Below are 14371 nucleotides of genomic sequence, written 5' to 3'. Positions count from 1 at the left end.
GACTGGGGGAAGACAAACATGTTTTATACACCTTTGAGGCCAACAGTTTCTAGGCCCCCCTATGGGATAGAACTAGTGAAGCAAGCAAAAGGTACAGAAGCAGAACATCCTGTTGTTAGAACATTTGTAAAACAATAGTTGATTAATTGTTATTTCTAAAGAGACTTTCTAAGGGGAGGAGGTTTTTAACCTTCCTCCTTCTGAGTTCATCTAAAGGGCAGGCAGGTGGGTCAAGCAGCAATATGGAGTCTGCCTTGCTAACTAGGGTCTTTCAGTAAGGACAGAATTTCAGATATAGATAAGATTGCAATTAGTGATGAAGAAAAGAAAAATTGCTTTAAAATTGTAAGGGAACATGAGAAATCAATCCAGCAGCTGCTAGATGATGCAAAGAAGAATAACATAAGACTGATCTGAGTCAATGAAGAAACAGGAGAGAGTGCAGATGACATAAAAAAACTATTCACAGAAGTGATGGCAGAAAACTTCCCAAGCAGGGGGAAAGAACTTGACATACAGATAAGTGAGGCATATAGGACCCCAACTAGCCTTGATCAAAAAAATCTACACATAGGCATATAATTGTTAAGATTCCAGAAGCCCAACAGGAGAACAAAGTTCTACAAGCAGTGAGAGAAAAGAAACAAATCATATACAAAGGAAAGCCCATCAGAATCACAGCAGACTTCTCAATGCAAACCCTCAAGGCAAGAAGAGCTTGGAATTACATATTCCAAGCCCTAAAGGAAAACAGCCTCCAACTTAGATTCATGTACCCTGCAAAACTATCTTTCAAAATTAATGGGGAAATAAGATACTTTCATGGCAAAGAGCACCTTAGGAATTTCATGAATACCAAACCAGCACTCCAAAAATTTTAGACCATATCCTAGGAAAAGACAATGAGGATCACAACCCCAGGAAGCACAGGAGAATGAATCCGTTGGGCGCGACAAGACATTAAATGTAAAGGGGGAGGATCCAACAAAAAAGAAGAAATCAAGAGAATGATAAGTCAATATGTAGGAGTTATAACCATCAAAGTTAATGGTCTCAATTCACCAATCAAAAGAAACAGACTGGCAGAATGAGTCAAGAAGCAAAATCCAACAATATGCTGCATACAAGAAACACACTTGGGCTGGGGATTTAGGTCAGTGGTTTTGCTGCCTGCTCTGCAAGCGCAAGGATCCAAGTTCGATCCCCAGTACCAAAAAAAAAAAAAAATAAATAACACTTAATTCAAAAAGAAACTCATAGACTGAAAGTTAAAGGGTGGAAAACAATACTCCATGCGACAGGAACCTGAAAAAAAGCAGGAGTAGATATCCTCTTGGCAGATCAAATGGATTTCAAACCAACACTGATTAAGAGAGACAAAGAAGGACACTACATCCTTGTAAAGGGAAAAATCCAAGAGGAAGAGATGACAATCATAAATATCTATGCACCAAACACTAGTACACCCAACTATATAAAACAAATACTAACGGACATGAAAAGTCATATATGCACTAATACAATTGTAGTGGGGGACCTCAACACTCCACTGTCACAAATAGATAGATCAACTAGACTAAAAATAAGTAATGAAATACTAGAACTCAATCAAACTCTTGAACAAATGAACTTAACAGATGTTTCCAGAATCTTCCACCCCACAAAATCAGAATACACATTCTTCTCAGCTGCACATGGGTCATTCTCCAATATAGACCACATACTCACACACAGAACATGTTTAAGTAAGTGCAAAGGAACTGAAGTTATCCCCTGTACATTATCAGACTCATAGTGCGATGAAATTGGAGATCCATAGCAAAAGAAACTCAAAAAATTTCAAAAACACATGGAAATTGAACAACACACTTCTGAATAACCAATGGGTCACAGAGGAAATTCAAGAAGAAATCAGACAGTTCCTTCAATTAAATGACAATGACAAGACAACATATCGGAATCTATGGGACACAATGAAAGCTGTCTTACGAGGGAAATTCATAGCAGTGAATACACATATTAGGAAAACAGAACGAGCCCAATTAAACAACCTGATGCTGAACCTCAAGCTTCTAGAAGAAGAAGAGCAGGACAACCCCAAAGCTCATACAAGGGAGGAAATTATAAAGATCAGAGGAGAAATCAATGCAATGGAGACTAAGAGAATGATACAAAAAATCAATGAAGCCAAGAGTTGGTTCTTCGAAAGAATCAACAAAATTGACAAACCTTTAGCCAACTTGTCAGAAAAAGGAAAGAAAAGGCCCAAATCCATGCAATTAGGAATGAAAGGGTGGAATTACAACAGACCCAGCAGAAATCCAGAGGATCATCAATACCTACTTCCAGAACCTATACGCCAATAAGATGGACAACACAGAAGAAATAGACAGATTTCTAGATACATATGAATTACCAAAGTGGAACGAAGAAGACCTAAAAATTCTAAACAACCCAATATCAATCAATGAAATTGAAAATGTAATTGAAAACTTACCAACTAAGAAAAGCCCAGGTCCTGATGGCCCCACTGCTAAGTTCTACAAGATATTTAGAGAGGAGCTACTGCCATTACTGTTTAAACTCTTGAATGAAAGTGAATGGGAAGCAATACTCCTCAATTCATTCCTGGAAGCAAGCATCACCTTGATCTCCAAAGCAGAGAAAGACTCAACTGAAAAAGAGAACTATAGGTCAATCTCACTAATGAACATAGATGCAAAAATCCTTAATAAGATACTGGCAAATAGAATGCAATGCATAAGATCATCAAGAAGATCATATGCCCTGACAAAGTGGGATTCATCCCAGGGATGCAGGGATAGTTCAACATACGCAAATCAATCAATGCAATACACTGTATCAATAGAGCCAAGGACAAAAACCATATGATTATCTCCATAGATGCAGAAAAAGCTTTTGACAAAACCCAACACACAGTTATTATAAAAATCCTACAAAAAATTGGAATAGATGGTCTCTACCTCGATCTGATAAAAGCCATCTATGAAAAACCAACAGCCAATATCATACTAAATGGTCAAAAACTGAAAACCTTAAATAAAACCAAACTGAAATCCTTCACACTAAAATCAGGAACAAGGCAAGGACGTACACTATCACCACTCTTGTTCAATATAGTTTTGGAAACATTAGCCATGGCAATTAGACAAGAGAAAGAAATAAAAGGAATAAAGATAGGAAATGAAGAAGTCAAACTGTCATTATTTGCAGATGATATGATACTCTATATAGAAGACCCCAAGAACTCCACCAAAAGTCTTCTAGACTTAATAACCAAATTCAGTAAAGTAGCTGGATACAAGGTCGACACACAAAAATCAAAGCTTTCCTGTACATGAACAACAGACTCACTGAGACAGAAATAGGGCAAATAATTCCTTTCACGATAGCATCCAAAAAACCTGAAATACCTAGAAATCAACCTAATGAAAGAAATCAAAGACCTCTTCTCTGAAAACTACAGCACTCTGAAAAGAGAGATTGAAGCTGGTATCAGAAAATGGAAAGACATCCCCTGCTCCTGGGTAGAAAGGATCAACATCGTGAAAATGGCCATACTTCCAAAACTGCTACATAGATTCAATGCAATCCCAATTGAAATCCTAGCAGCATAGTTCATGGACATTGAGAAAACAATCCAAAAATTCATTTGGAACAAGAAGAGACCCAGAATAGCAAAAGCAATTCTAGGTAACAGAGACATGGCAGGGGGTATCACAACCCCCAATTTGAAACTATACTACAAAGTTACTGTGATAAAAACAGCATGATACTGGCAAAGAAACATCTCAGGACCAGAGGAACAGATTAGAAGATGCTGAAACAACGCCAGACACACTCAGCCATCTCATCTTCGATAAAGGAGCCAAACACCCTCACTGGAGGAACGATAGCCTCTTTCATAAATGGTGCTGGAAAAATTGGGTTTCAACTTGTCAAAGATTAAAACTAGACCTATATCTCTCACCATGCACTAAACTAAAATCAAAATGGATTAAGGATCTAAATATTAAAATAGAAACGCTGAATCAGCTGGAACAGAGGTTAGATAGAACTCTTGAAGACATCGGTGTAGGGAATGATTTTATGAACAAAACCTCAGTTGTCTGTGAACTAGCACAATCAACAAGTGGGATCTCTTCTTATTAAAAAGCTTCTGCACAGCAAGAGAAACCACCAGCAGTGTGAAGAGACAATCCACAATGTGGGAAAAAATCTTCACCTGCTGTTCCTCAGACAAAGGTCTATTATCTAGAATCTATAAAGAATTTAAAAAAATCAGACCTCCCAAATTTAAAGACCCAGTCCAAAAATGATCATCTGAAATGAACAGACATTTCTCAGACAAAGAAGTAGAAATAGCAAATAAACATAAGAAAAATGTTCAACATCACTGGTCATTCAAGAGATGCAAATGAAAACAACACTGAGATTCCACCTCAACCCAGAAAGAATGGCTGCTATCATGAAATCAACCAATAACCAATGCTGGTGGGGCTGTGGGGAAAGAGGAACCTGCTCCACTGCTGGTGGGAGTGTAGACTGGTGCAAGCACTGTGGAAATCAGCATGGAGATTCCTCAAAGAAGTAGGACTGGAAGTCCCACTTGACCCAGCTATTGCCCTACTGGGGATCTTCCCCAAAGAATTAAAAGAATCATACCACAGTGACATATGTGCACCCATGTTCATAGCAGCACAATTTGTAATAGCTAAAACTTGGAAGCAGCCCAATTGCCCATCAACTGGAGACTGGATAAAGAAAATGTTTTTTTTTCTTTTTAATAAAATGGAGTGCTACTCAGCCATAAAAAATGAGAAATTAGAGACATTTATAGCTAAATGGATGCACATTGAGGCAATACCCTTAAGCGAAATAAATAGGATACACATGTGTAAATACTGAATAGTTTCTCTAGTGTGAGAAACTGAAAGTGTAAATAAGGACTAAAAGGTATAACAGATAATGTGAAACAGGAAGAAAAGGGGCAAAGGGGAAGGGGAAGTGGGAGGGGTAGGGAAAAGGCAAGAAGGGAATGGAATCAATATGAGAAAATGAAAAAATGGAAACAAAGTCTGTGTAAATAGGGAGGGATGGAGGGGTTGAAGGGAGGGCAGGGGAAGGGGGAAAAATAAGAACAGAGAGAGATTATGTAAAGGTGCAAATTTCCAATGATGAATGTCATTATATTGTATACCTAAAATATACCAATAAAATAAAATTAAAAAAAAATAAAAGTGGGAAGATGAAGCTGGCTAGTGTTTGATAATGGGTCTTATTTGCTGGATAATAGATTATTTACTTTCAAAAGAAAAATAAGTTTGTCTTCCTTCCCAGGCTGTAATTTTCTTCTATTTCCTAGATGCCAGTAATTTTATGTGTGTGTGCTTGGAAAACCAGGTTAGAATGGTAGGGAAGAAGCCAAAGTAGGATAGTTTAGGGGGTGGGGTAAATATTTCTCAGGAACTGGAGCTTCAGAGAGGAGTAAGGGCACCTCATTAACACTTCTGATGAAATCATTAACTCTGGATACAAGTTGGTTTATGGGAAGATAAGAAAGAAGGAAACCCAACATAGCTCTTGTGGATAAATGCTGCAGAAGTGGATAGGAATAACACCCTATTCTAAGGACTCAGAAGAAAAAAGAAAACCCTTACAAGAGATCTTGTCTTCTATAGGAAGCAGAAAACTTTTTTTAGGAAATCCAAAATGATGCTTCTCCATATTGATTGGAAGAGAAAAACCAAATGATCAACTCAGGAATTAGAGTAATTAGAGAAAAGCATTGAAAAAAATTCAGTACTCATTCTTGACACAAAATTTTAGCAAACTAGCAGTAAAAAGGCAGCTTCCTTGACCTGATTATGGGTACTAACTACAGCAAACCTCTTTTTCAACGTGAAATATTAGCAGCATTCCCTTTAAAATCAGGGCAAGTCAAAGCTGTCCACAGTCACTGCTCCTGCTCATCAGAAGTCCCAGCCAGCAAAAAAAAAAACAACAAAAAACCACAACAGAGCATTGAAAAAAAGAGTTGTGGGGCCTATGTAGTAGCAACAAGCAGCCAGAACATCCAGTTCTTAAAAAAAGATATTATTTTAAAAAATCTACATGAATCAATCTCTATATCTATTCAAGGAATAAATCTAACAAAAGAGATATACAGTATTCATGTAATGCAAGAAGAATATTATAAAATTTTATTTATATTCATTAAGAAGATCTAAATAATTGAAGAAGCAACTTGTTACATCCATGTGTGTATTTGTACGCATACAGAATAAGACTAGGAGTTAAAATGTTAGTATTTTGTAGGATCATACTTTTTGGGACTATTTTAGTATTATGCAATTTTTTACCATCATTCATAAATTGTATTATTTATATGGTATTTAAAATTTACACGAACTACAGCATACTATATGTAGCCTTTAAAAATTTAATAGACTACTGAGAGCACTATTTTCCTAATTTTTCTACTGTGAATTTACATTAGTTGTATAAATAAACCATGCATTTTTCTTTCTTCCTGAGGTTTATCTTTACCTTCTTCATCAAGGCTGCTAAAGCTTTGTCCTTCAGTCAGCAAATCGCGCTTCTCGTCCTTCCACTCCTGACTAACCGAGGACACAATCTCCTGTGAAGCTGCCTTTAAGGCAGCAATAGAATTGGACCATTTTTTAGAAGGTGAGGCTTTCAAAGCTAGACAGAAAGGAAAAAGGAGAGACACGAAAATACTTATAAAACCAGATGCATATTTTAAAATTAATATATTATTTAATACCTTATTACTTGAGTAGAAGGAAAAAGCCTTTATATATAGAAAGCATACATATATACACTGCAGATGAAATTGTGTTCTGGCCGTATTATTTGTCCAAAATGACATGACTTAAAAATATCCTAGAATAAGCTAGAGTTGAAGTTCCCAGAATTTGAAATAGTCTTATTTGAGGTGAATGTTACATATTTTCTTGCTAAAAAATTATTCTCCCCCCTCCAAACAATGTTTTTCTAGTGCTGGGAGCATCTGGGTGAATTGGTAAACACAGAAGGTAAAGTATGGAGAATTCTCATGACCCCAGTTTTATTAATTGGAGACTGGGAATTTCTAAACATGCCAATATTTAATCTTATACTCATGTTGCCCCATTTAGCTAAGATACTTCTGGTTGCATTTTTCCTTCTCTGAATTTCCACTGAAATTTCCTACTTGGTATCTTTGCTAGGTCATGGTTACATCAGATGTATAATTCACTCCCCATCTTTGTCTGAATGGCATTTGCCAACTTCATAAGTGTGTTGGGAACTTGAATGCATGAAAATGTACTTTGGCATCCTATTGTTCTGGCTAAGGTTTTGATTTCAGATAGGGTATAAAGTTTGCTGCTTAAGCTGCAGCCCGAGCATCCCTACTTAGATTCACTCTTTGTAATTCTTCTTGGCTTAACTGTTAAGGAATTTTCTTGGAGGAAATTGGAAGGGGAGAGGGAAGTTGAGGCTTATTTATGCTTTCCTTAAACTTGTTTTTGGCAGTGTCTATTCTCCTTTGGAGGTTAGCGTAAAAGGATAAGCTGACAGCAAATGGATTAGAATAACTGTGTTTAGCTTTGGGGATCTCAAAGTGTAGATTGCACTGCTCATCTGGGGCCTTCCCACTGGCAGCTTCCAAGAACTTTATTGGAGAAGGACTTTGGGATTCACAAATGAGGGAAGAATAGAGGGCATTCTCTCTGCTTACCCAGAATGGAAGGTTTATATGTCCCTCGGGCAGCCTTATAACCATAATAATATTGTCATCATCATAAATAGTGTGTGAGTGGTGCTTTGGAAGCCAACATTCACACTGCTCATCTCAAATTATCCACATGTCTGAGGAAAGTTGCCCCTTTTAGAGGCCAAGCAACAGAGACTAGAAAGACTGACTAGCTCCAGGTCACAGAGCTAGACAGTGTGAACCCCATGGTCCTGTTTTCTTCAGTTGCCTAATCAGTGGTTCATTTTCTAGCTCTTTAGCATTCTAATTTCTGGTTAAAGTGTGTGTGTGTGTGGGGGGGGGTTAAAGCTAAGATGGGCATGGTAGCTGATAATCTCAGCACTCTGGGAGGCTAAGGCAGAAGAACTGAAAACTGTGGAGCCCAGCCCTGGCTGATTTAGCAAGATCCTGTCTCAAAATATAAAATAAAAAGGGCCAGGGCTGTAGCTTAGTGTGATGGCCCTAGCTTCAATCCCCAGCACTGAAAACAAACAAACAAACAAACAAACAAATGAAAAGACAATACTAGACTTTGCTTTTGAGAGGAGATTTTAAATGCTTAAAAACTGATCAAAATTTATTTTAATGATAACTTAAGTGGGTCACAGTTTCCTTAATTCTCCATTCTATTAACAGTGTCCATCTTGGTGTCATAAACAAGCACACACTGGCCTCTGCTGTAATATTTTGCCTGCTAACTTTCATTAATCTTTCATAAAATTTGATAAATTCCTGCCTTTCAATATAGTATTTTCAGGCTTTTAAATCAGAGGATATCAGATGTGGTTTGGGAACCTCTAGGAGTCCCTGAGCCTCGCCCAGAAGATCTGCAGGGTTGAAACTGTTTTCACAATATGAAAACACTGTTTGCCTTTTCACTCTCATTCTCCCACACTCATAGAGCTTTCCAGATACCACGTGACCTGTGATAATGCAACTGATTCAGAAACAGATGTAAAGCTGGGCACAGTGGCACAGACCTGTAAGGCCAGCATTCTGGGAGGCTGAGGCAGGAGAAGCATAAGTTCAAGCCCATCCTGAACAACTCCGAGACTTGGTGATACCCTGTCTCAAAAAAAAAAAAAAAAAGGAGGTGCTGGGGATGTAGCTTAATGTGAAGATCCCTGTATCCCCCCTCACACACAATGAGATGTGAGGGACTTAGCTATTTTCTACTAAGTGATATATTAGAGATTTGAAAAAAAAGGTTAAATAATGCCATTTTTCTTATTAACTAAGCTATTTGTTTGGAAAATGTAATTAATTTTTGTAATTATTTTTATGTAAAATTTTACATCTTTTGATAAAATTGACTTATGTTAATTACAGTGGTTTCTTTTTCTTTTCTTTTTTTTCTTCAGTGCTAGGGTTCAAACCCAGGGTCTCCTGCATGCTAGGTACAAGCTCTATCACTGAAGTAAACCCCAGTCCCTGTAATCGCTTTTATTGTCACTTGATATGAATAAATCAATTTACAATTTAGATTGCTAATATGTGAAATATAGACAGCTACATAGAAATAAAAACTCTTCAGGGTTCTCAATAATTTTTAATAGTATGAATTGGTCCCTGGACCAAAAGTTTTGGAATTGTTTTTTATGTCATCATGTTTAGGCTGAAGCTAATTCTCTGCAAAAGAGCTATGATCAGAAGATTGGGGGCAGCACCCAGAAGCCTGAGTGCAGTCAGAGCTGATGACAATTGGAAGACACTTAGGAGGACTAAATTTGCTGGTGCTGGCTCAGAGAGGGCTGCAAGCCTGGAAGAAGAACAATTCTTCATTTGCTATCAGCATCAGCATATGATGAGAAACAGAGAGGACCCAAAAACACATTTCTGCTAAGGCCACTGAACACTTAAGAGAAGAATTCTTTTATATAAATAAAATAAAGGCGGGTTTCATACTTAAAGGAATGTGCTGAGACTCACTCAACAGATAAAAACTTAGATCTGAAAGAAAATTAAATATCTCAGGGACTTTTGACTGGTAATCTTGAAAGATATTTTTTGTGGCATGTCCTTTTCTTTTGTATGACAGAACCCCCTGGACTGGTCTTTGGCTAAACTATGTCTGATAACACCGTAGTATCCTGTGCTCATCCCCAGCCTTCTGTTGTGCCATTCATTTGCTGTACCTTTGGCCACTTTTCAGCTCACGTACTTGTCCTTGTAGAGCCTACTGTATCCATTTTGATCACAAGGCCTTTTCACATGCTGTTTTCTCTCCTCTCTCCTAATGAACTCTGACTTACATTTTCATATCCTTTCCTTTGTAAAGCTCTGTTTTGGAAAAATTGGTCTTATTTCTCATGGTGTACCCATATAATGTATGCAAAAACTTTACTAGTGCTGGCTTCCCAACATTATGAATCTGAAACATGTTCCAATTCCTGACTCAAAATAAAATTAATTTTTAAAAGCTTTCTATATTGCCAGGGCTTAGTACAGTGCTAATTTTATAATAGGTGCACAAACATTGGTCAAATGAATGCATTAATATTCTGAAATCTTTGAACAGTTGGATTTTTAACAAATAAATCAATTTAATCATTATATTCTAGTCAGGAAACTCAGTTTTAGTTCTTTAGACACATTATTTGGGTAGAGAATTTCAGTGCACTTTAAACACAACGGTGATCAATATTTCCAGAAAATATATATTGGCAGTGTACTCAATTGTGGGGCAGGATGAATTAAAAAGGTTAAAAAAACTGACTTCAAAATGAAACTTGAAGACCAGGTACTATTTTCTTGTAGATGGTAGCAGGGTCTCCACTTAAAAAGAAAGTGTGCATTTAGGGAGTAAGGGGTTTAAAGTAAGCATAGCTGCTAAAACATTTTCAAGTTCTGTTGTGAAGTGTCAACTTTACTGGTTACACTGCTGCCTTTTGCAATGGTGGATGTAGTTGACAATTTCATCCGTTCATTGCACTATGCATGAGACAATGATTGAATACCTACTATGTGCCCGGAAATGTGCTAGGTGCCGAAATATATTCACATGAACCAAACAGCTAAACCAGCTAACCACAGAATGGTCAGAACTAAGGTTGCACCAGCTAAGCTGAAACCTGAAGGAAGAACAGGGAAGGGTAGCAAGAGTGCTGGAAGCAAAGGGAGGAGCATGCACTGAGACGTGGAGACAGCGTGGGAGGACAGCAAGGAGCTCAGAGGTGCTGGAGCCAGGAGGAGAGGGTGTGGGGTGGAATGCTGTGGAAGAGAAGTTACAGGGGAGACAAAGAGAGGCCAGCACACAAAGGCAAGCCAAGAGAAGGACGCCACACTCTGGGGAATCCGTGGAAGTTCCCCTCCCCCAAACTTCTTACTGTTTTTAGCATGGAAGGGTTTTAACAGGAAATCTTTAAGAGCAGATTTATATTTTAAACTTTCTCTGGCCGCAGTGTGGAAAGACTCAACTGGTTGGGGATATAACTAGAAGCCAACAGACTAGTATGGGGCGTGGGGAGCACAATTTTACTTTATGCAAAAAATAAAGAAATAAAAATGCAAAACCCCAAACCACAGTGGCTGAGGGAGGAGTGGCACTGTGACAGAAGGGGATGGCCTCTTGGTATTTCAGAGTGGAAACCTGTAGGTGCAGGTGAGTGGCAGCATGTGGGTGGAGCCCAGGGATGATGGCAACACTTCTGAGTTGAGTCACTGAGTGAGTGCTGGTGCCTGTGATGCTACGTTGTTCCAGGAAGAGAGCAGGCTTTGTGATAGAGAGCAGTCAAATTACAGTGGACCCTCAAGTGGACTGGCTTGACATACGAACAACTTGTGTTATTTGGGTTAACAGAAGATTCATCTGCCTCTTGTTATCTATAGTATGTACTCAGGTAAACATTCAGATCTCAGCTGTACCGACTTAGGTACAACCAGCCCTTGGGAACCGAATAGAGTTTGTAAGTCAGGAGCCACTGTAAATTCTGGGTATGCTGAGCTTGTGGAATTGGTAGACACAAAAATGGGAAGGTTGAATAGGCAAGGGGGTGTGTTAGAGGTGTGGAGAGGGAGTTGTAAGTCTACGGGTCATAACTGAGACCTTCGAGGATTGGGAAATTGCCAAGAGAGAGCTGTGCAAGTGGAAGAGACAAAGTCCTAGCCTGGAACCTGATGAACACCCACATATAAAGGTAGGGCAAAGATGAGGAGCTAGTGAAGGTCACTGAGAAAGTGCAGAGGCTGGAAGAAACCAGGGAAGTGGCCCAAAAGGGTGACAGTTAAAGCTATCCAGATGTGGAGGAATTCTCTAGAGGGATTTATTCTGGACATAAAGGAGAAGACAAGACCCAGCATACATGTCAGGACATCCTTCTTTAATAACAGATGCATACAGTAGGTGCAATATATTCCTGTTGTGGGAGCTGGGGATACAGGTATGAGCTTACAGTCCAACAAAGACAGGATTTAAGATAAATAAGTAAAATCTGTAAGATACAGAAGTAAAACATACAGTATACTAGATCATGACAAATGTTAAGGAAAAAAATAAAGTAAGGAAAGTGGATGGGAATCAGTTTTTTTCTACTGTGGCAGGTCTATAAGCATTATCATTACCATCCAGGAAAAAGTGAAAAATAAATACATGTTGCGCTTAAAAGTGGAAAAGACTTGGGCCAGGGATTCAGCTCAGTGGTTCTGCTGCCTGCCTTGCAAGCACAAGGCCCTGAGTTTGATTCCTGGTACAAAAAAATATGGAAAAGACTTTACATCACACAATATATTGGGTAAATAGTTAAATACTTAGAGGAAAACAAGGTTAGATGTACTTTACTTTATTATCAAAATAAATAACATATGGATTAATGAAAAAAATTAAAAATCTGTAAAAAAATAATGAGTAAACATTTATCTGTTTCCTCAATGTTAAAGTTCTTCATAAGCATAAAAACGATTTGGTATAGAAAAAATTCCATTTATAATAACATTTTAAAAAATGAAATACCTAGGAATACATGAAAGAAAACTACAACTTGTACACTGAAAACTAGAGTTGAAAGAAATGAATGAAGTCCTAAATAAAAAGAAAGATATCTAGGGCTGGGGATTTAGCTCAGTGGCACTTTTCCTGCCTCACAAGCACAAGGTCCTGAGTTCGATCTCCAGTACTGAGGGAGAAAAAAAAAAAAGACATCTCATATTCATGGAATAGAAGACATAATATTGTTAAGATGGCGGTACTTCTCAAAATGATGTACAGATTTAACAAAAACAAAAATGCTTTGTTTCTTTTGTATAGAACTTGACAAGATGGTTATAAATTTCAAATGGAAATACAGGGGCCTCAGAATCCAAAATTGCTTAAACAATCTGAAAGAGGACAGGTGAAAGAATCATACTTCCTGATTACAGAACTTAACAATACAAAGCTGAAATAACCTAGACAGCATGGCACTGGCACTAGAGAAGACATATTGATCAATGGAATAAAATCAAGAGCTCAGAAATAAATCCTTATATTTGTAGTCAGCTGATTTCTAACAAGGGTACTAAGGTAATTCAATGAGGGAAAAGAATAGGCTTTTCAACAAATGGAGGTAGGACACTGAATACACTCATGCAGAAAAGTGAAGACGAATCCTATCTCACACCATATACAAAAATTAAATCAAAATGAATCACAGATCTGAATATAAGAGGTAAAACTATAGAGTTCTTAAAAGAAAACATGGACATAAGTCTTCATGACCTTGGATTAGGCAGTGCTTTCCTAGATGACACCAAAAAACAAAAGAAAAAATTGGACTTCATCAAAATTAAGATTTTTTTGTGTGCTTCAAACCATACTACCAAAAAAAAAAAAAGAAAATCCATAACATGGAAGAAATATTTGTAAGTTATATATCTAATAACAAACTTGTGTTCAGAATACTTAAAGAACTCTTACAAGTCAACAATAAAAAGACAAATGACCCAACTAAAAATAGACAAAAGATTTGAAAAAACATTTATCCAAAGAAAGATATAAATTGCCAATAAGAATATAATAAGGTATCCAACATCATCAGGAATTAGAAAACTATACTTCAGTACCAGGGATTTAGCTCAGTGGTTCTGTCGCCTGTCTCGAAAGTGGAAGGACCCGAGATCGATCCCTGGTACCAAAAAAAAAAAAAAAGAAAAGAAAACTATACTTCAGAACCCCAATGAGATACTACCGTACTTCATAGCCACTAGGATGGCTAAAACAAAAAAGACAGACAGTAATATATGTTAATGAGGATGGAGAGAAATTGGAACCCTCAGATATTGCTGGTGGGACTGTAAAATGCAGCTGCTCTGGAAAAGTCTGGACAGCTCCTGAAAATTCTACACAGAGTTATCATCTGGTCCAGCAATTCTGCTCCTAGGTTGTACACAAGAGATAAAAAGACATATCTACACAAAACCTTGTACATGAATGTTTATAGGAGTATTAGTTATAACATCAACAAATAGAAATAGTCAAATATCCATCAACTGACAATAGATAAAATACATTGTTTCTACACGATGAAATATTATTCAGCAATAAAAGGAATAAAGTACTGATACATACCACAGTAGAGATAAACGTTAAAAATATTTTGTTAAGTGAGAAAAGTTAAC

The 14371-nt window shown here is 37.5% G+C and overlaps 1 protein-coding gene across 7 annotated transcripts in view; it reads right to left on the bottom strand.

Annotated features, from left to right (window-relative positions):
• Window positions 1–14371, bottom strand: part of Pip5k1b (phosphatidylinositol-4-phosphate 5-kinase type 1 beta) — a 331992-nt gene that overhangs the window by 86893 nt on the left and 230728 nt on the right. For 6 of the 7 annotated variants that reach the window (XM_004838187.4, XM_021252744.2, XM_087183491.1 and 3 more), the window contains one exon: window positions 6571–6726. The exons of the other annotated variant lie outside the window; for it this stretch is intronic. In XM_004838187.4, the coding sequence (XP_004838244.2) occupies window positions 6571–6726 (156 nt within the window). The remainder of the gene's footprint in view (window positions 1–6570; window positions 6727–14371) is intronic. 7 annotated transcript variants of the gene reach the window in all.

This window comes from Heterocephalus glaber, unplaced genomic scaffold, assembly GCF_053883595.1.
Source record: "Heterocephalus glaber isolate CG9 unplaced genomic scaffold, H.glaber_assembly_v1.0 deba00001481, whole genome shotgun sequence".
Lineage (NCBI taxonomy): Eukaryota > Metazoa > Chordata > Mammalia > Rodentia > Bathyergidae > Heterocephalus > Heterocephalus glaber.
This window is presented reverse-complemented; position numbering and strand designations above follow the sequence as displayed.